This window comes from Fistularia commersonii, chromosome 10 (genome assembly GCF_037954325.1).
Source record: "Fistularia commersonii isolate RoL2024-O1a breed Wild chromosome 10, RoL_Fcom_v1.0, whole genome shotgun sequence".
Lineage (NCBI taxonomy): Eukaryota > Metazoa > Chordata > Actinopteri > Syngnathiformes > Fistulariidae > Fistularia > Fistularia commersonii.
Window position 1 is genome coordinate 10530495 of NC_141293.1, and position 21742 is coordinate 10552236.

The window sequence follows — 21742 nt, forward strand, 5'->3', positions numbered from 1 at the left end:
TGATACCTATATTTATTTGTTTTCTGATACACACAGTCAGTATCATAATCCTTAGTATGATGGAATAATGCAGCATGTAACCTGAAACTAATATCATATGTAAAGCAAAAAGATGCATGGAAATTGCATTTTTTTAAATTCATTCATTATTTTAAGCCAGAGTATAAATGTGTGCGATGCAAGGGCGCTTTTCAAAGCCTGACCTGGAGGAAACCTGGTTGTGCAAAATATTTAGACCCTGTTGCAAACATACATGATTACTGAGCAGCTGATGATTGGATGGCTTATATCATTATCAGTGGCTTGAAGTTACTGTATATTTGATATATATATATGTATATATATATATATATATATATACATATATATACATATATATATATATGACTGTGCATTTATATTTTATTCCTCTTTATTCCTCAAACCCCATTATTTCAGTCTCAGAGATCAGTATAAACACACATGTGCAAACACCAACACGTACGTACATGTGGCTATAGGGTTCTGTCAATAAAACAAATTTAATCCCGTGCAGAAATGCATACAATTCAGACTTGAGCATGGAACACACACACACACACGCACACACACACACGCACACGCGCACACACACACACACACACACACACACACACACTCACACTCACACACACACACTCACACTCACACTCACACACACACACAAAGGAGAGGGTACTGCAAACATCTGGATCTGTCACTAACATTCATTCATAAATTGGCTGCTACCCACCCATCCCAACCCCTCTTGTAATAACCCTCTTAATTCAAAACCCACTTTGAACCCTTGCTTGTTTTTTGGGTCAACATCGATCTGTTTCAGTTTTGTGCATGAAGAAAAATCCTATTCGATTTCACGTTCCTCAGATTAGCATGATTTATGCTTTATTTTACTGGATATCTTTAAACAAAATAATGAGATCAAATAAAAAGCAATTATAAGTTATTTGTGGAGTTACTCATTGAGATAGATATTGCTTTCCTGTGTGATCTCGGTCAGTCTGACCCGGAAAGCGCAAACGCAACGCAAGGGTTAATTGTGATTCCCCGAACCTTTGACCTGCTTCCAAACCAATCGTAATCCCCGGACAACCTTTTTCGAAGTTGCAGGGTTCTGGATTTCGGCCCCTGTGAAAGCAAGTGAAACCCCACAGTCATAAATGTAGTTTAATGAGGCACAGACAGATGCACGGCGGGACGCGCATACACACACACACACACACACACACACACACACACACACAAAAGCAGCCTCGTATCCATGCATAATTCATCATTCATTATTTTCTATGCAGGGTTATGGGGAAGGGGGAGGTGACATATCGAACAAACTACTACCGAGCGGCAACGGTTTGCATGTTGGCCCAAGAGGGGCATGAGCTTGCAGTCATTCCCCGTCTACGTCTTTTTCAGTTTATGCAACAGATTTTTTCCTCAACATATATAGGAACTCGTCCGACCTCGGCAACCACAAATGATTTCCAGTGCCTTTCTTTGATTCAGCTCGTGATAAAGTCTAAAGGTACAAAGACTTAATGCTATCCATTGTCTTTGCGTCACGTACGGCAGCCGTTGAGAAAATCCATCTGCCACCTCCCGCAACACAAACACAAATGGGGAACAGATTGTGAATAAAATCAGACTGGAAGAAAATACATCATAGACCGGAGGAGACCCTCCGTTCTTTATCAGGCTTCCAGCTTCAACGCTGCATTTAAACAAAGGGTCCCTTCTTCACTCAGAAGTGACATGGATCGGTTCATGACAAGAACCATGCAGAACCACAATCTAGCAGGGTTCCCTCAGTAGAGAGGAAGTCGGTAAGTGTTTCTGGGAACCATGCCATTGTCTTGGATGTATAGTAAACTGTTAAAAAGAAGAGAGAAAAAAAAAAAGATCTTTCAGAAGATTCTTTCATTGTAGTTCTAGCAGTCCTCCAGTTCTCATTGTGCATCATCTGCAATGCTTAGCAGCATTTATCCATCCGTTCGTCACCTCGGTCTTAGTCAGGTTCTTCATCTCTGTTTGGTGCCGTTGGCTGAGACAATGTCTTTGTTCCCCTCAGCCCCGTCCAGCAGGCCTCCGAGTTTAGGTGACGGAGCTGGTTGTGATACTAGGAACGGTGGTGGTCCTGCTCTGGCCTTTTCTTCTCCTCCCACCACCACCTCCTTCTCTTCCTCCCCTGCCGCCATCTTTGCCGTCCCGCCCTCGTCCGGTCTCCCTCTCTCTCCCAGCTGACTCGTCTTGTCTGTCTCCTTTGTTGTTCCTGTCTGTGTTAAGTGGAAAATGGGATTAATAGCTTTGCTATTACTCAAAAAAAACTATTCTAAGATATCTGTCATCACTTTGTACAAAATGCTCCTGCTTGGCCACATACACTATTTCCAACGAAAAAAAAAAAAAAACATACACAGAACTTGTAGTTCCAGGGATGGCTTTTCAAGGAACCAAAAAGGGGGTCTGTAGGCATGTTTGGTCTAAGTGTTGGAATGTGGCCTGAAGTTTTGAGAAAATTATGCAAAACTGTCTGACGACAAATGAGAAAAGTAATAGTAAGTAAGTAATACAAGCGTTTGGTGTCCAGCTCCGGTTCTGGTACATACTTTCAGTTAACAAAAACAAACACAATTGGAAACCTTCCATATTCTATTTTGAATAGTTCATTAAAGGGTAATGTACTGGCAGAATACCAGCGTTGAGTGAGTTGCAGAAGCAGGAAAATATCTATCAGTACATAAAAGGCCAGTTTAATATGTCTAATCGAGTAGAGACTAAAGGCTTTTTGTTGTAAGCCCCTGTGGATTGATGACGGATAATCAGCTCTGGCTACGTTCATCCCACCACGTGTAGCGGGACAAGAACGTCTGCAAAGGAGCGAACGGTTACACTTGTAGGACAAGCTTTTTTTAATAATCAGCAGGTATAAGGAGGGCTATACTTCGTAATTATAGTCTCAGAAATCATCTACAATCCTTGGGACACACAAAGCAAACGTAATCTACAATTTCCCATAATGAAGCCTGCTGTGCAGTCAGTCAGTGTAAACTACAAGCTGCATGAGGAGTACCGCCAGTGCTTCAGGCAAACGGTACCTCCCTGTCTTTGGCCACCTCTTCAAACTTCACGTGCTGTGATACATGGGAGCAACTGCAGTCTAGAGTCCTGCAACAACATATCAACTCCAAAAATACAAATACAGTCACAATCCTCCCTTCATCCTTTTGTTCACATTACCGCTGCAGGCTAGTCTTCAGTCTGTCGGTCATACTTCTGCCTGTCATGCCAATGAAAATGACGGGCCACGTTCTGCACCACCGAGCTACCGCTCCAGCCACCTGTCCCCATATCTCTGCCTATGTGGTGAGTTTTTTGGGGGCTACTAGCGCTTCTTTTTTACTGCGATGCTGCTGTAACAGCATAGAGGTGTAGAAGTAGGTAAACCGAGGGGCCGCGGTTCCTAGCAGACCAGAGGGTTGAGGCGAATCTGATTCATTAGCTGCGAGGAAAACAGCTGTGAAACATCTTGGCTTTGACTTGTTTACTATCCCGGAGGTGCCGAGGGGAAAGATTTGAAGTTGATGGACCGCTTCAAAAGACGACCTTTTCACAACGAGTCTTTGAACAGTTGCCGAACACTCCTTCGCCGACCGGACTGGAAGAACAGCATGTGTCGAACTCACTTAACCCGCACAGTTAAGTCTTATAAACATGTCAGTATGTGAGCATGAATCTGTTGTGTCATCCTGTAATCACTTATAACCTATAATCTTTCTGAGGTTACAATCCTGTCCGGTTACCATGGAGCTCACCGGTGACCGACCTCCCCCCCCATTCACGCCCTGAGATGCTAAATTGACAACGGGAATGCTATCCTGGATTTTGTCAGATCTTGTTCAAAGGACAGACCTTTTTCAGTAGTGGCTGGTAATGTCTCCTCTTCTGTGGCCCCTCTGACTGTGGTGTTCCCCAAGGCACTAATGATGTCCCCCTCTTGTTCTGTGTACACATGATGCCACTAGGACATATCATTCATTAACAAAATACCGTTACGTGTATGCCATGCAGATTTGAGTCCCGTTACTTAACAGGGAGAGCCGACGACTGTTATTCTTCACTATCTTACTGGAATACAAAAGCATTCAGCTGGATTAAAATCAGATTAAATTCTGCTTACAGTTTAAATTAGCTCTGGGTTACATCGCTAAATATTAGCCCACTTTGCAAAGGATACAGGCTGAGATCTGAAACAGAGTGACCACATTATTACTTGAAGGTCAAATAAAAGAGATACTTTAAAATGACAGAATGGGCAAAATATGATTTCTGCAACCCTGGCTCCATCATGTGAAGTGTTATTGTTGAACATTTTTTCATTTCAAAGTGTTTTATCGGTCCGAGTGAGCGGACTGACATGTTCAAGAGTACATTTCCATGACATTTATGGCTCCTGGAGGATGGAGACAAATTAATTTGTTGATCTGGCTTTTTCTTTTGTTCCGCCATGTGGCTCATATTGGTTTCATGTTACAGGATCCCAGCAAGTGTTTGAAGAATAACCTGTCATTTCTGGTGCGAGTGTTCATGTTTCTCTCAGAATAAAATGTTTTCACTTTATGGATTCCTGTGGTGCCATTATCAGCTCATAGATATAATTAGTCCTCCCCCGCCTACAGGTTCACAGAACAAACAGCGAGACCGCGGGCTCCGGGCCTCTTAAATTTATATTTCCACAACCATTAACTCCAGTCTACCATTAAATATACGCACATGTACTCGGACTCACACGTCACACGTTTCAAGAGTATAATCGCTGCCCAGATAGAAGCACCCATCATGTTAAAGGGCTCCGTGGAGGAGAGGTTTTTTCATTTCCCAAAAATAGGACGTCAGAGGAATATAAAAAGCAATTGGGGCCGTTTAGTGACAGGCACTTCTGTCGCCAAATCGCTTCTGGAATAACGAGTTAAATGTTTTCAAGTGGATAACGATGGCGCGTAAATGCGTGAAGAGCTGTTACAATGTGAAAAGAGGCCTAGCACTGAGTATCGGAGGGCTATTGTTTAAGGAACACTAGAAAGTATTCGGTTTGTATACTGTATGTGTGTGAGGGTAGTAACACTGGAGGATGTTTGTTGTGAAGTGATGCGTTGAGAATCCTTGCATATCCTGGAAAGCGAGTGAACATGTGCCAAGGGCTGGAGAGTGTTCGCTCCACCGTTGACAATAGTAAGGAGTTATGGCGCCACCGTGTTTGTCTACTACCATACAGTAATAACTGCAGGCCTTTGTTTATTCCCCCATCGGCATTTTTAAACCTGTCGCACAGACGGTTTCGATTCAAAGGTTTATGTGCAGAGTTTAGAATAGGCCACACATCAAATACTTCTCAAATTTCGCCCAAAATATGTTTGTGCACGGCCCTTTGAAAGTCATTATCCGATGATGATGTACATCCATCGCTGTGAATCTGGGCGGATCGAGCACAAGAGCATTTGTGGACCGCAGCTCCGTTGAGGCGCAGATGCTTCCGTCTCCGTCTGAGAGCTAAAAGGCTCTGCGCCAGCCTGAAGGCACTGGGCAAAACCAATCAGAATGCAATTTTGAGTGAGTTTTCCAAATGATAAAAACATCATTGTTGTCGCTTTGTTTTGTTTTTTTATCCTGATAACATTCCACACCTTTTTCTGCACAAAAACATGAACAAAGTTAAAGTCCAGATATATTTTGGCTTTGCTTCACAGATGGATTTTGCTTCACGATAAAATCCGTACATGAAGTTTTCTTTTTGAAATAAACTAAAAAAAAACAAAAAAAAAACTAAAAACATCATAATTCTAACTTTCTATTTCTATGTTTCGCACTGGTTGCCATCCCACATCCAACCGCAGATCCAGTTGGGCAATCACAGTACGTATTACACAGCGCATCGGACCATCCAGTCATCTATCAACTTCAGTAAAGAAAAATCCACCAAAACATTAAAACCACTGACATATTTTGTGTGAAGTAAAATACTCTGGCTCGGCAACAAATCCCCCTCACCACATGGATATTTACATTTTACCAATTCTGGTCAAGAGGTACATTAATTGACTTAAATGGTCATTTGGGGGGCTAGAATTAACAGATTTGCTGACCTGCTGTACAGTTTCCTGATAAATTGGGTATAAGAATAATTTAAAAAATAGCTTTTTTGTTAGATGCTGCATTTTCGGTATAACAAAGTTATGAAGTTGGATTAATTTGTGGGATGCGGGATACTTGAAAATGGAAATGAGTATACTGAAAATAAATAAGGTAATGACTCACATTTACACCCAAATGTCAAAAATTATAAATTACCTCAAGAGACAAGGATCCCTTTCCAAGGCGGTTGGATAAAACAGTCTGTCGGTTACATTTATTTTGATGGTGTATAAGTAAATTTTGGCCACCGCTCTCAAGGACACTTATGTAATTCTAAATCAATAATTGCCATTTTCCAAAAAGCACTCAGCGCTAAGCGGTGATGCTTTCGTTTTATATGAAGGGGGTAACGGTCCTCACACAAACTGCAGTATTTGCGGTGATGTGATTACTGCCTAAGGACTTAATTACTTCTCTAACAAATCGCTAATGGAGGCAGGAGCGGGGAACTCCATCAGTTTATGACAGCCTTGATTGCGCCGCCTCTCCATCCAAGCTAAACAAATTTTTGCCTGACAAATGCAATAACACATCCAGAAAATTCTGTTTTGGGGTTGTTTTTTTTTTTTTTTTTTCGCGTGAGACCCTTTTTGTAGAGCTTTAGGAAAAGGGGGGAGAAGAAAAAAAAAATCCGCAGTCAAACCAAGACAAAGCGTGAGATCTGTAGACCACTAAATCACTAATGTTATACAAGGTCTGCCCCCAGTGTTTTATATAGCCAGCCTGCCAGCCAACTCCCACAGATGACTCCACAGCTGTGCTCCTTTTTGCACACAACGAGTTTACCCACACGAACCGGTTCATCGGATTCACGGTACCATCATCCATGAATTACCTCACACAAGAAAACACGATCCTGTGCATTTTGGCAGCGTGTTGAGCAGTGCAAGAGTGAGGTCGATATTTTGACTCCCACTGTCATTTTTACCGGCGGATGATTCACGACCCGCAACGCTTTTAAGATTGATCGCGTCAGGTGAAGCCGAACACTTCATCTCATTCTTCCCCTCGGGCTATGACCTAACTTCCTCCGTATTTAGCAGTCAAAACAGCAGGTTTTATAGGGCAGTTTATAATATTTCACAGCTAATTATTCTTATAAAGCCAGGCTCTTTCCAGGATGTCGACGTCAGACAGAGTGAATTTGCCTCTCATTTGTCATAACCCAACGTTGTAGCCTCATCACCGGAACAATGTGCTCCAACACATGTCAAGCTTCTCGCCTCTTTTTGTGATCTTGCCATTTAAGGTCTACCTGGATTAAGGTAATGCAGTGTCTTCTACCGAAAACTTCATTTTGGGCTACTAGGTTGTGCTGAGAGGCATTCCTGATATTTTGTTGACCAAACATGTGGGAAAACATGCCGCTGCGCTTACAGCTTTATTCAATAAACGGGGGACTGTTCAGCCTGATTTGACATTTATAAGCCCCTTCAGAAGCCGAAGCCAAGATCGACTAAAAAGCAGTTAAGGATAGTCGATAACGGCCGCTGACTGGTGTGAATGACCTGTACCTGCTTTCAAAGCGTCGACGGGGCTACCTAACACAGCCTCCCAGGCAAACACGTCATCATCGTGCAAACATCACGCTCAAAGACGGGGGCCGGTTGTTTACACATCGAGAGATTCAGTACCCCTCTTCGGCCCTGGCCAAACCAAACCCAATCAACATGCGGCAGGTCACAGACACATAGTGGGAACTCAGCCCAGTGGATGTTGAGTAACGGATCCATCAGCCGTGACGGAGACATTTCCTGAAGCCGCACACAGTTTACGGCTCGCTGACTGATCCCGGCTCATTGCCTTCAATCCGCCCTGTTGTTTCTCGTCAGTGGACGGAACCGTTTCCTATCGGCTGTATGCTGTTTACCTCTCGCACAGGGCGTCTTGGTCACGACACACTTTCGTTTCTCCGTCTGCGGGGCGCAGGTCTGGGAGGGGGCGGAGGCCGGGGGGCTGTCCGGGCTGGGGACCGACGGGAGCGGCACCCGCACCCGGGACTGGGAGCCCTTCTTGAATCCGCATGTTTTGTTTTTCTTCATGCAGGAACCCCATTGGCCCCACTCGCCCAGTTCGCACTCTGAGGCACGCTGACCTAAAAAAAGAACAATAAACGACTAAAGTAAGAAAAGGTTGTGCGCGAGAATTCCGAATTTACGACATTACTGATTTGCTCCTTGGCCAGCCTGTTAATTTTCCACAGCTCAGTAGTTTAAAAGTTACGTATTCAATTAAATTGGTCAAAAATGTTACTGCTGCTTTGCCCCGAACCTGTAAGGCTCCGTGTTGTGCTAAAAGGCAAGATTTTAGGGCGGCATGTATGTTCTCCATTGGACAAGTGGGATCCGTTTAGAGGCAACGAAGATGATGCCGGAAATAGCGGTCGGCGCCTCTAGGGTTCCAAGCCACGGCTCAGCTGAGGATTTCAGCCGTTAATGGCGTCGGTTCTATCTTACAACTAAGCCCAAGGGATCTTTGATAGTGTGACCAAGAGTTGACTTTACCTAGCGGTGGGTTTTCAACTTCCTGTTTATAAAAGGGGGAGTTCAAAGGTCACTCACCAACACACTCCATTGTCTCATTGACGGTGCGATGGCCGGGAGGGCAGCTGACGTAGCATCGCCCACTGTGTGAATACAAGCCCTCCTTACATTTTGTGCAAAAATTGCGGTTGAAACATGCTTCACAATTTTCTATTTTACATTCTGAAAGACACGGGAGAGGGGGAAAAGAAAGAAAAGAAGAAGAGGAGGATAGAATTATTTCAAAGTCACACAGGTCGCGATGAAGAATTGTGACTCATATTGTCCATCAATTGAAATCAATTGTCTGAAAGAAAAAAAGTCGTAAACTGCTTTCCTGATAAATCCTGAGAGATTTATCTGCAATTAAACAACATGAAATCTATTTGTGGGATATGTTCTCCGTGTCAGGTGGGTTGCAAACGGGTGCAGCCAGGAGTGAGTTTCTCTGAAGCTCAGACACAGAAACAACCTGGGTTTGCTAATACAATGATTGAAGTCGCAATAATCAAAAACACTGGGTGGATAAAAAACAGACTTCCTTGCGATTCCTCCCAAAGGCTTTGGTCTCATGTTGGAGGGAACATTCACTTTTTTGGCGGCGGTTTCGACACTGGACGGACAGAACGGGAACAGAGGGATGGAAATGTGCTCATTTCCATACGCCGGGTATTACAATATTATGCAGAGCGACGTTCATGAGGGCTGAGCCCGAAGAATGTCTCCCGCCCACGATCCAACACCAAGATTAAAAGAAGGATCCAACCTTCAAACCTCACCGGAGCCTTAGTGGTCTCCTCTCCTGCTCTTAATCGGTATTTAAAAGCTCTCAAGAGCTAAATTTGACAGAAGTATATTACAGGGTTAGAAGTCCTCTGACGTGAGATAAATGTTGCGAACAAGACAGACATGCTACTCGGATGATTGGATAATGACCCAGGTTAGCCACCAGGGCCGCTCAGAAAAGTAATTGCAAGGGATATTCTGGCTTTGGCGCAAAATATCATGTCAGTGAAATATTACCAGGTTGAAATATGTCAGCAAAACATGTGTCCCATTGGGCTGCTTATATTAATTCAAGAAAAATATTTAAAAGATAGATAAATGATAATGATAATGACAAAAAATGAAAACCTTCTGTCAAAAAGTGTACCAAATTATTTTACTTTATTTTTGCCACTCATTGCAACTTTTACTATTCCAAAAGAAAAACATTTATTTTACACAGAATATTTCTCTTCAGAACTGCAGCATGTGTTGTGATTTATTTATGCATGTATGCAAAAAAGCATTCATGGTCATTATGTTGTTTTATTCATATTTGCTTTGCATTATCAATGCATTGCAAAAACAAGATCCTTTCTGCGTGTGTTGCATTGCAACCCAATTTTAATGGTTTCCTGAATGATATTTTTACAGTGGTTATTAATGGCCTCAATAATTTTTCCATTTTCAGTATCATGTCCAGTTACCATAGCTCATTTAATATTGGTCTGAGGAAAAATAAGATTGCGGCTAATTTTGAATGGCATACTGAGTTATTTTTATTATAGCTTTTGTGGTAAAAATGAAATAAGATAAATGTAGTTGTAAGATATTGAAGTAGTTGGGTTGCAAGTGTAGTAAAACCCTGCCCACCATCATTATACAGAATACCTGCATCAAAAATCTAAAAATAGGAACAATACAAGCAGGGAATTATTGCACAGCCCTGGTAGTGATTATTGAGCACACCGGTAACACATTACATGACAAAGTAATAAAAATGTTGGGCGTGAACAACTCGCAGCAAAATCACAACAGGCGGCAAACGGGGAGAGGGGATAAAATATCTTCAAACAGAAAATATCTGGACGTAAAAGAATCTGGAAAAAGGAAGGATCATTTATGATATAAGGGATAGCTGCCAATCACCAATGTTGCTGATATATCGGTCAGACAAATATAATTGTATTTATTTAAATATATTTGACTGATTGGCTGATTGTGTCTATGCTCCCGTCTTGAACCCAACATTTTTTAGACATAGCTGAAGGAAGGATGCAACAGTCTCTGGGAATGATTAATAATGACCTAATTTTCAGTTTGATCATATAACACATTTTAATTTATCTCATTTTATCTTATTTTTTAACACCAATTCATCGGCTCAAGAAAAAAAAAAAAAAAAAAAAGAGCCATTGGTCGGGCTGCAGTACAACTGTGACATCCTAACTGGAGTTGGTTGTGGTCTGGCCCATTCCCCGCTTGTGAGGGCCAAATAGAAAACACAGATATCCTCTTAAAACACGTAAACAACGACGCATTAGAAATGTTTTTGTTGAGATTTTGTTCCAATCCTCTCTCTCTCTCCCTCTCTTTGCCCAAACATAAGCAGACACAGACAACATGCCGTGGTGCTGGCACTCGTTCGCTAGAGCAACGGGACCGATGCCACCGGAGCAAGCTTTCCGACTCTCCTCCTCCTCCTCCGCACGTGACCGTGCGTTTAGAGTTCCGACGCAATGACTGATTTTTATAAGGCAGTCACTTGTATTGATTTATTGGCCTGCTGTGCTTTAGCTAATAAAAGAGTAGCTCTTATTTTCTCATAAATGTTACAAACAGCAGCATATGTTATCAAAAAATACTGAGCAGATTACAAGTTGTAGCAACAGAGAACTGATGCGTTCACTATAAATATGTGCATTTATACATATAAGTATATATATATATATATAATATACAATTTTTTTTTTTTTTTTTTTTACAGAAGACGGTCCAACTCACGGGTACATCGGTTGTTTCCTTCGGGGTTCCTCATGTCAAAGTATCCCATGGGACAGGAGGCCAGGCACACGCCTATCTGACGGATGTCATTGCGCTCCAGGAAGATGAAGAGTTTGGGCTTACATTTGATGCAGCCGTTGTATTCGGAACACCTCTCACAGCCTTTGGGGCAAGACGTCAGCCCCTCGGCGGTAACTGGGGAAGAGAAATACATCAGGGTCAGACCACGGAGCAGCGGGATGCGGCGTCGCGTGGGAAGCCAGGTTGTTTGCGGCAAATAAAATTTGAAAAAAAAGGGGGGATTTCTCAAGACTGCGCACGTGGGAGCCTCGATATTTGGCTGACATCCCTGCAGATGCAGCTGTAAAGTAGCCAGCGCTTTATCACGCAGGGGTTAACGCTTGTTGCACTGTAGCGCGGGGCCCGGGGGCCGAACTGTTTGAACAGTTACTCACTGTTTACTTCAAACCACTTGCAAAGGATGCTTAACAGATTTTTATTTGGAGAAAGCTGCGCAAGTGGAGCTGACAGGCGAGCAAAAGATAGTCAAATTCGGTCAAGAATTATCATACAGGGCCTCTGCTGGGAAACACAGAGGCAAAACTGGAGTCAAGCTTTGCAGGCTAGGAAAGGGCGCCCTGTTTCCCTCTAAGCGCAAGATTTTTGGGGCATTTTGTGTCTTTTACAGTCACCGCGAGCGCTGAGAGGGATTGAAAACAGAGCGGGGCGATGACACGCTGCAAATGGTCCGTCCAGTTTGGAAATCGAACCGGTGACTTGCTGCTTGGGACATTTTCACTCATGTGGTATGAACTCTCGTCGCTCTGTGGGGTTAAAAAAAAAAAAAAAAAAAAAAAAAAAAAACAAGCCCAATCAGCTTTGTTTATGTTCCCAGAATGTTCTAATTTTAGGATGGCATGTTTCAAAATCATTATGCAAAAGTTTTGTCTAGTTAAACGCTCAATGTTATATCAACAGTATTTCATGTAATAAACAAATGGCAAATGTTTAAACGAAATATTGAAATATTGAATTGAAACTATTAGTGGACACCCTGGTAGACAGCATCGTCCAGCATTGTGTGAAACGCTGCCCGCCATCTGAGACTTTACTGGTTGAAATATGACTTACAGCGGATTGAGACAGGAATGCTTTGTTCAAATGCATCGTTATTAGCCACGTTTCAACCGAAAGAAACCTAAACAGTTCCTCTGGCCAGTAGCAGGCTGTTTCCAACTTGCCAGAATTTTCCAGAAGTATTCTAAAAAAAAGTGTAGTGATTTCTGGAAAAACTAGTATTCCTCCCATCAAGCAGGGGGCGGTAGAGCGACAAAGACCATAAACTCACACTCCTTGTTTAAGCAGATGCGTTTGAATAATATGAAGCCGTCAGCTTACAATTAGCAAGAACTTACCTAGAATAAGAATAACTTACCCAAACATCATCTAACAGCTAAAGAAAACCTGAATTGAAAATTTTGAAGAATTATCGTGAGAATCAACGCGGGAAAAAGATTTCAGAATAAAGTTGCGTTTTGAATGAGGCAGGTGAATTAAAAAACAGGGATCAGATATCAGATATCTTGAGCTCTACAGTTCACACTGAGAACACTCCTCTAACGCGCCATTATATCCCCAAAACATCTTTTTCGAGGGTTTAATTCCCTTAAATCACCTATTTTTTACAATATTCTACTGACATAATGCCTGTTACATAACGGTGTGTTTGCAACACACAGATAAGTTTACGACCCAGGCCTGTGAAATCTGAGGGATCAGACATCAACCAGATTCCACTCTTTTTCCAAAAAGAAATATCGAGTTCAGTCGAAACTGCAGAGGTGATTTTGCACCCCTGCTTTCTGTCGGCTCTAAACAAACACTCACAAGGCCATCCATCCGCTGTCATGCCTCCCAGAGATAAGTCATGCAGCGGGAGCATTAGGAAGGCTCTCCCGTCAACAGATTCCGACCTGGCCAAGTATCTTTGGCATAAAATGCAAGAATTACAGTGAGAGACTCTCCGTCACTTTCCAATATCGACCGATGTGCCCCTGCTCCATGTGCACAACATTAAAAGTTATCATCTCAATATTTCATGCCCGCTGGATTTGGCAGCAGCTAAAGTCTGCGGGTATTAAAAAAAAAAAGGAAAAAAAAGGCAAGGGCAGTTCAATCTTACGGTTTCCAGGATTCTGTGAACAATAAATCAATCGATCAATCTATCGATAAGAATTACAGCAATGGTTTGGCAATAAACAAATTCGGACAATTACTCGCTTTTTTTATATCACTTTAAGAGCAACAGTGAATCACACATGACACAGCAGTAAATACTAGGGGCCAATTACGTCCCCCCAGCGCAACGGGTACTTCAATCTCGCTATTTTTAATTAATTTATTGCAGATTCCTTGGTGATTTTTTTCTTTACCTGTAAATTATTCAATTTATCTTTTTTTTTTTAGCGAGAACGCATTTTTAGTTGCATTCCTGCAATTTCTTGGCTTATTACACAATCATTGTTTTTCCCAAAACATCAGTTGTTGAGGTCATTTGCTCATTTCTGAAGGAAGCCCTGACATCAGAGAAATTTATCGTTCATTTCAAGATAATTTATCGCCATTTTCAAAGTTTTTCCGAGAATGCAAAAATAGATTTCAGCAAAAAAATAAATATAAAATTTAACAAACAGGAAATAGCCTACTATTGATATCTACTGATATACTTATTATATAAAAGTATAATATTTCTATAAAATTAATAAATAAAAAGGAAAAAAGGGGTGAAAGACAGGAGAAATATCTGACATCCTTAAATAAAAAAAATATATATATATCCTAAGGTATCGCCATTCCCACCGTTCTGTTTATATGGATGTAATTTATGTATAAATATACTGTCTGGCCCCGGTGAAAAGTGAAAGGAGTGGGTTTCCTTACTGAGAGGGTGCAGCCTGTTGCCTGCAGCTCCTCACCTAACAGCTGCTCCTTGTTTCATCCGCTCTTGCAACATTTCTGACTGATCCACCATCAGACCCCCCCCAACCATCACCACCATCTCTGTCTTGATTTCGCAGATGCACGTTGCATTTCCTACGTATCATAATAAGAAAATAAACTCATATTTCCTTGCCTAATCCCTGATAATAACAAGCAGCAGCGGCAGCGGTGGACGTTTGGTTTGCATTAGAGCTCAAGTTTGTTCAGACTGAAACAACATCAGACACAATCATCTGAACCTCCTCGACTGCTGGTTGACTTACTTATTTCTATTTTGTTTGATTTTTTTTTAAACCTACGGTCCCGAGCCCTCATACGAGGACACCTTTTTCAGTTCTTCTTTACGCGAGACTTTTTTTTTTTGCTCATCCTAATGGCAGAAAAAGAAAAACGGCTTTCAGTGCAAAACAAATGATCTCTCTTCATTGGATTTGGATACCTAAGTGTATAATACATAAAAAAATCTCACCTATTTTAAGGTGTTTGTTTGTTATATATTACTGGTTATGCTTTAAGGGTGCTGTACATTTGGGGGTACAGGTTTGAGGACTACGCCGACCAGCCAATCACACACAAGAACCAACAGAGGTTGGCTTAGTAGGTTAAATGAAAGAAATAATATTATTACTGTGAGCCATGGTTGAATGGGAGATAATGTGTTTCAGCTTAATCCCTGCATGACACAGCAATCACTGCAAAAAAAAAAGGCCCAGATGGGAGAAAACAAGTTCGGCTGTCATCATCGATCTGTGCGCGAGGACGAAGGGGGCTGAGGTCATAAGCTGAGCGGAGGTGCACGTTTTTAAACCCTTCCACATCCTGGAGGGAGAAGCCTCAGCTGGCCGACGACACAGATGTGACCCAGATCACTCGGCCCTCATCATGTGACGGACGGGCATCGGCGTGACATCCCGAGGAGCCGTCGAACTGCGAGAGCGGCAAAAAAAAAAAAAAAAAAAAAAACCCACAGCAGCTCTCAGCGCGCGTTTGAAATACTGCGTGCTTTCCTTGAGGAGCGGCGATACAAAGCGACCGGGCCTGAGCTCCATTTCCCCGGCAACACGAGGTCAGATAAACGCTTCCAAACTCGAAACTCGGAATTGTCAGACACGAAACCCCCGTCTGTAAACAATCCTATCCCCCCAAAACTTTTCTATAAACTGTGAAAGGCATAATCTTTTGGAGAAGACGCTGAGGGCAAACGCTGAACCTCGCCTAACCCTCCTTGGAAAAACAAATAAGCGTCGAGGAAGTAAACAAAGTGTTATCTTTACTTTTCGTGTTGAATGTTTATGAGACACCCGCCCGCTGTGAGTCAGAGCGCGGAAACGAAAAAACGGCGGGCTGACGAGGAGGGAGAAGTATTTGTCGAAAAACAAAAGCAAGGACGAGGGAGAGGTCTCACCCCGTCTCTGCCTTCTTGTCTTAGAGAGCCTGAGAGCATCGCCGTGACCCATGGAGCTGAGGAAGACCATTGCCAGCGCCAGCAGTCCCGGCTGCATAGTCCCTGCTGTTCCCCGGCCACGCAGGGTCCCCCCCTGCAGCCAGATGGATCGGGTGGAGGGGGCCCCTTTCCTCTGCGAGACAGGTGGATCCCTCTCTCCCTCGAGGGACGGCCGATCCCCTCCTCTCTGGCGTCTGTCCTCGTGGCTCCCTGTGCGCTCTAGCGACCGCCGCGGCGCCCTGTCTGTGCCGGGGAAGGGGATCCTGCCGTTGCAAATCCAAACAAGCCAGAGGCGAGACAGGCCATCACACGGAGGGGTGGGGAGAGCCGCAAAGGGAGTCCGAACGGAGCTGGTTCGGAGAGCCGAGGGCGAGCGTGTGCACGTGTGTGTCGGAGCGGGTGGGGGGTGGCTGGTTGCGGGGCTCCGAGCCAGCGCAGATGATGAATGAAGAGGAGGAGAAAACGGAGAGGATTGTGGAACTGCTGGCGGTTCAACCCATGTAGGCTGGTGCCGGCTGCCGGGGGCGGGTTGGGTGTCAGCGTGCGTCCGGACTCATGGGTTCACCGAGCTGCTCGTGAAACCAGGGCTCCCGCGCGGAAAAAAGGTGGATGCATGTTCTCAACACCTTCGCTTGTGCCAAGACCTGCAGGAGGGAGGAGAACAGCAGACAAGAGTCCAGCGGGAGGTTTCTTTTCGGTAAACGGGTGAAAATTTGACATAGTTACAGCTTCGTGTAAAACATAAACATGCCATTTACACCTTAGTGGCTTTCAATGATGCAACTTCACAATTATTTCTGGAGGAAACAACATCAACGGAAGATTGATATCACTTTTCTACAATAACAAAACATGGTTTATATATATATAAACTCTACATAATATATGTATGTATATAGATGTATGTGTGTGTTTATGTATAAATGATTATTATAGAGCCTTTCAAATACCAGACATAAGACAAATAATCGCTTGAGTTATTTTTTCAAGTTTTTCATAAAACAGTAAAAAAACAGTAGCCATACATTGAAAAAGGTTGATTTAAAATAATAATAATAATAATTGTTTTAAAAAAAATGACCCAGGCATTTATTTTAGAAAAGTGACAATATGAACAATGAGGAACAGTTTCATCCTTTGAATTCAGAAACATCTTATTAAAACAAATTATATAAATGTGATGTATACAATTATGCATTCGAGAAAATAATACCTTGTAACTGCTAACTCATATTTTTTGCTGATTACATACCTTTTGTCTCATTTACTCTCCCCCCGGCTACATATATATGGGTTTATTGATTTCTGGGGTTATTTGAGCTATTAGATTTTATACATCATTAATTTTGTTTCAGCAGATATCCTGCTCATTCGCTGATGCTGATTTGTGCTTTCAGTGGCGTTTTGACGACATCTGGGCTTGTGACCCTACTGCTCTCTGAGGGCAAATCTGCATCATCCAACAAAAATCCTGTGACTTTAACCAGGAAATGATACTGGCGGCAAAGCTTCGCGCCTAAATTTTTGGAACAACGTATAAAAACATTGACGAAGAGATATGCGACCAGCCCTGCAATAATAAAATAGAGCAAACGGTCGCCACAAAGTGTGGGATTTGAATTTGAGTGTTCGCTTATCCTCTCAAAATCCTTTCAAAGTGCCGGGGCTAAAAACATGAAATCTATTTGTAAATGATATTTTTTTCCTTTTCTTTAGTGTCTGCATTCACAGCTCCTGTGTGAAGAGGACACGCGGGGGGCCCGAGCAACGGGAGGCTCCTCTCTGCGAGCTCAATCAAGAAAAATAGGACCATATTTGGATGCCGAGTTGGCCGCGGCTGTGAATCCCGCAGGGGGTGGAGGGTGTAGGTGGGGGTGATGCCACGTGGCGACGGCGGTCATGCCGAGGGCGGCGACGAAAAGATTTATCGCAGCCGCGAACAATGTTTGTCCGCGAGCTATTCAGAGCGTTTTTTTTTTGGTTTCTCTTGAGTTAAATGTGGATGCAGGCGTTGATGGCTGAGTGACAGTCTACACGGTGACAAGGGAGATTAGGATCAATAACCCACGCATTTATCACATTTAGACGACTTTGTATGCATGGACGTTATTCATTATTTAGATTACATTCGAACAATCAGATTAGACTGTTCTATTCTCCGTCTATAGATTTAGACTCATATTATACCTTTATAACTCTCGCAGAATTGTATTTGTACATGTGTAGATTGCTTAGATTATGCGATTTTGTATTGGCGGTGCAATGAGGGGTCTCGGGGACAGGGACGGCAAGGCTCTGCTAAATGGTAAACTTCTTTACATGGCCCAACACTTATAAATGACACTGTTCTGCGCTTGGATTACGGTGTTTACTCTTCTGTTACACTCCTGACACTGAGATTACACTGACTCGCACACACTGAGGCGGGAACCGGGGCGGGAGGGGAGGGGGGGGGGGCTCTGCTAAATGGTAATCGCGTTACACTCTTTTCTACTCAGATTACACCTATTTACCTTTTAGGTTACACAGTTTACATGTAAAACAACACTGCTTTGTGACCGGAGCGCTCCTTTAGATTACACGGCGGCGGGATTTTGGGGAAGCTGTGCACCGAGGTTCCCCAGGTTGGAGACAGGTTTTTCACACCAGTTTACGCTGAGATTACAGTGTTTATTCTTAGATTACACTGTTTTTTTTTTCCTCTTGGAATACAGTCGGGGATACCGAGCTTCTCCTAAATGGTATAAATGTCAAACTCTCTTCCCGTCCGCTAAATTGCTTCAAATGTCACCGACACCTTGCAGCTGAAGGCTTATTTACAAAGAGGGAGCCAGAAGAGTGGCGCGGCCCGTCCTCTGCACTACCTGTTTGTTACTTGAGAGAGTGATGACTGGCGAGCGGAACAGGCTGAGCCTCTGGATCGGTCCGAACAAAACCTTTTCCAGCTCTGAGTAACTCAAGACAAGTGCCAGAGCCTCTTTCATAACCCGGCACTCCCATGACTCCTCGCGAGGCTGCCAAAAGGCCACCGCTCAGCTCATCCATATCTGCTCCCAAATGGGATATAGGAGGAAGGTTGAGGTTGTTCAAATGAAAGACGAAGAAAACCAACGGGAACCTTCCGGGGCAGGGTAGCGACGTGCCACCTGTGCACATCCAGCGACTTAGAGGCGCACGGGGAACCGTTTCCCTTGCCGTCAGTCACATCAGGCTCGAGGGCAAGCGGGGAAATCGAGCCCTGGAGATTAAATTGCCTCCTTAGTAACTTCTAATTTTGATCCATCAATTATTCAGCCTGCGAAAGGGAAGCTCACGCTTGGGAAATGTATCAAACTCCGACTTCGGAGAGATGCTAAAACGACCTGTTGGCGAACAACAACCCTGCCATCCTCGGCCCCCTTGTAAAGAGTTGTTTGGCTGACGATGAAAAGCAGAGGGATTTGCCTTCATCGCACGCAAACAAGCAGAAACCTCGGTGGGCGGGTGAGGGGGTGGGGGGGCAAAGTAGAAAGTGTAAACAGGTCCGAGGCACACGAAGTAAAATGAGATGCTTTGGATTCATTAAATCTCTGCAAAGCAGGTTTTGTTTTCATATTATGGGGAAAGAGGATGAGGCCATTTTTTTTTTCTGACCTTCAAATAAAACGACACCATCGAAATTGTCTCTGACGGTGGAATTTTTGTCCCTTGGACACCGAAAAAGAGAATTCGTTTGAACCTTTGGCTCGTGGGCGAGTGTATTTTTACGTTTGAAGAGCGCGGTCTTCGGAGCGTTCATGTTCAATTTATTTTGTTATTTGTTAAAATGGGTCTTTCCAAACTAGACCGCAATGAAAAACAGAGAAGGGAGGGGGGCAGAGATGATCGAGGGGACAAGAGGGGGAAGAGAGAGAAGGGACGCAGGAGGGGTCGCCGGACCGGAGAAACCACAGGGGTCACCATCACCCGTGCTCATTTTGCTCCCCGACACTTTCCAAGCGGCGGCCGCAGATGGGAAACGGTTGCGTGGCCACTATTTCTTTTACAAGAACAAATGGGGAAACACCTGCCTGCAGGAGCATCCGCCACTTAGGCGATGCCGGTCTCAGATCTGGACTTTGGTGGGAGTGAGAGGTCATTCGAAGCGGGCTGACGGACCCCGACCATGCCTTTTTTTTTGTATCGAGAGTAAAATCTGTACCAGCGGAGAGCGGCTGTATGTCAGCTATGTGTGTGCATGCTCATCTACACTCCTCTCCACCTGTTGTCTCTGCATCACCCTGCTGTCAATTATGACCAATGTCTCTGCCCATTATTGTGCGTGTGCGTGCATATGTGTGTGTGTGTGTGATAATATGATTAAAACTTACTTACTTACGATAGATAGATAGATAGATAGATAGATAGATAGATAGATAGATAGATAGATAGATAGATAGATAGATAGATAGATAGATAGATAGATAGATAGATAGATTTTTAACATCAGAACGATAGAAACAAGACAATAAATGTGGATATTAAATATGGCAATGAGAAAATATGAAAATGTTAATAAATAAATAAAGGATAATTTGGGCAAAGTTAGCAGCTCATATCCAGAAATTAGACTTAAAAAATCGAAATGCTGAAAAAAAAATTAAACTATGTGATAATTAAAAAAAAAAAAAAGGAATAGAAAAATCAGCCTACCTGCGTGTGGCGATCTGCGGCTAAAAGTTTTCATTGAGGGCTCGGAATTGAATTTCCATATTTTATACGGGGGGCTCCGCCGCTGGTTGGGTCTGGGCGGACTCCTCCTCCGCTCTCCCCGCACGCATGGACTGTCATCACTTGGAGAGACGAATCATCTTCACCTATCTGTGTGTGCGTGCGGTGGACGCGAAACCCCGCACCGTGAGTGTGACAGGAAAAACTTAATCCGTTTTTTTTTTTTTTTTAAATAAAAGCGATTTTAAAGCTGAAAAAAAAATTAAAATAATGATATAGTCCCGGAGACTTAGATCGAATAGGCGTCCCGCTCCTGTACGCGTTTGCGCAGCGGCTCCGTGCGCGGTGCGCTTTTTCTCCCCCCGCAGTGTCGAGCTGCCTCCCACTCACACAAGTGGGAGTCGTAGCCGTGATATTTGCATTGGAGCCCCCAGACTCGGGAGGGGGGAGGGGGGGGAAGGGGGCACAGCCAGGCCCCACCCCTCCAAGACACCGAAAACCAATTTTTTTTTTTAAATTTATTTCTATTTTTCTCAAATTATCCAGTACGCGTGAGTGACAGGCGGATGGCACGGGCCCTGCGCTCAGATTATAATTTAATCCATTTTTATTGAGATGAACTCACACTACGAAAAAAAAACAAAAAACAAAAATAAAACAGATGTGTACTATGTTAAAATGCCCCACATTCATTTTAAAACCATTTCGAGACCAATGTTGATTTTTATAAAGTTGATAAAGCAACAAGCGTTTTTTTAAGTATTTTTTTCAGAATTTCCCCCTCCCTTCAGGTTGTCAGATTGTGTCTTGTTTTTTTTTTTTTTTTTTTACATTCACTCGAAAGACAACTATAGGGTTGAAGCTTGAAGGAATGCGGGAGGAACTCTCTGGAGTTTCCTCATTGTGAAAACCTAAGAGGAATTTGGTTGGGTTTTTTTTGGGAGGGGGGGCAAAACAAGAAAAAAAACTCCTTGAATAATCGGGAAAAAAAAGACGTTAATTGTTTACAAATGTTTTTTTTTTTTTTTTTTTGCTCTGAAAATCAGCAAGGGACTGGAAAGAAACTCAGCCTCCAGTCAGTGACCTATTAATTTGCGGTTCATTTGTGCTGGAT

The 21742-nt window shown here is 43.2% G+C and overlaps 1 protein-coding gene across 3 annotated transcripts; it reads right to left on the minus strand.

Annotated features, from left to right (window-relative positions):
* Positions 1 to 340: 340 nt before the first annotated feature.
* On the minus strand, positions 341 to 21013 carry rspo1 (R-spondin 1). Of its 3 annotated transcripts, XR_015106689.1 has the most exons (8): positions 20611 to 21013; positions 15901 to 16583; positions 11496 to 11690; positions 8766 to 8909; positions 8075 to 8299; positions 3925 to 4014; positions 2014 to 2288; positions 341 to 1884 (listed from the first exon to the last, which is right to left on the minus strand). XR_015106689.1 is itself a non-coding variant. In XM_086153692.1 (7 exons), the coding sequence occupies exons 2-7, from the start codon at positions 15995 to 15997 to the stop codon at positions 2107 to 2109; spliced, it is 933 nt and encodes a 310-aa protein (XP_086009818.1). In that variant the 5' UTR covers positions 15998 to 16583; positions 20611 to 21013; the 3' UTR covers positions 341 to 2106. The 3 variants fall into 3 exon arrangements, 2 of the variants coding, with proteins under 2 accessions (XP_086009818.1, XP_086009819.1); XM_086153692.1 differs by having other exon boundaries at positions 341 to 2288; XM_086153693.1 differs by lacking the exon at positions 3925 to 4014 and having other exon boundaries at positions 341 to 2288.
* Positions 21014 to 21742: the final 729 nt, after the last annotated feature.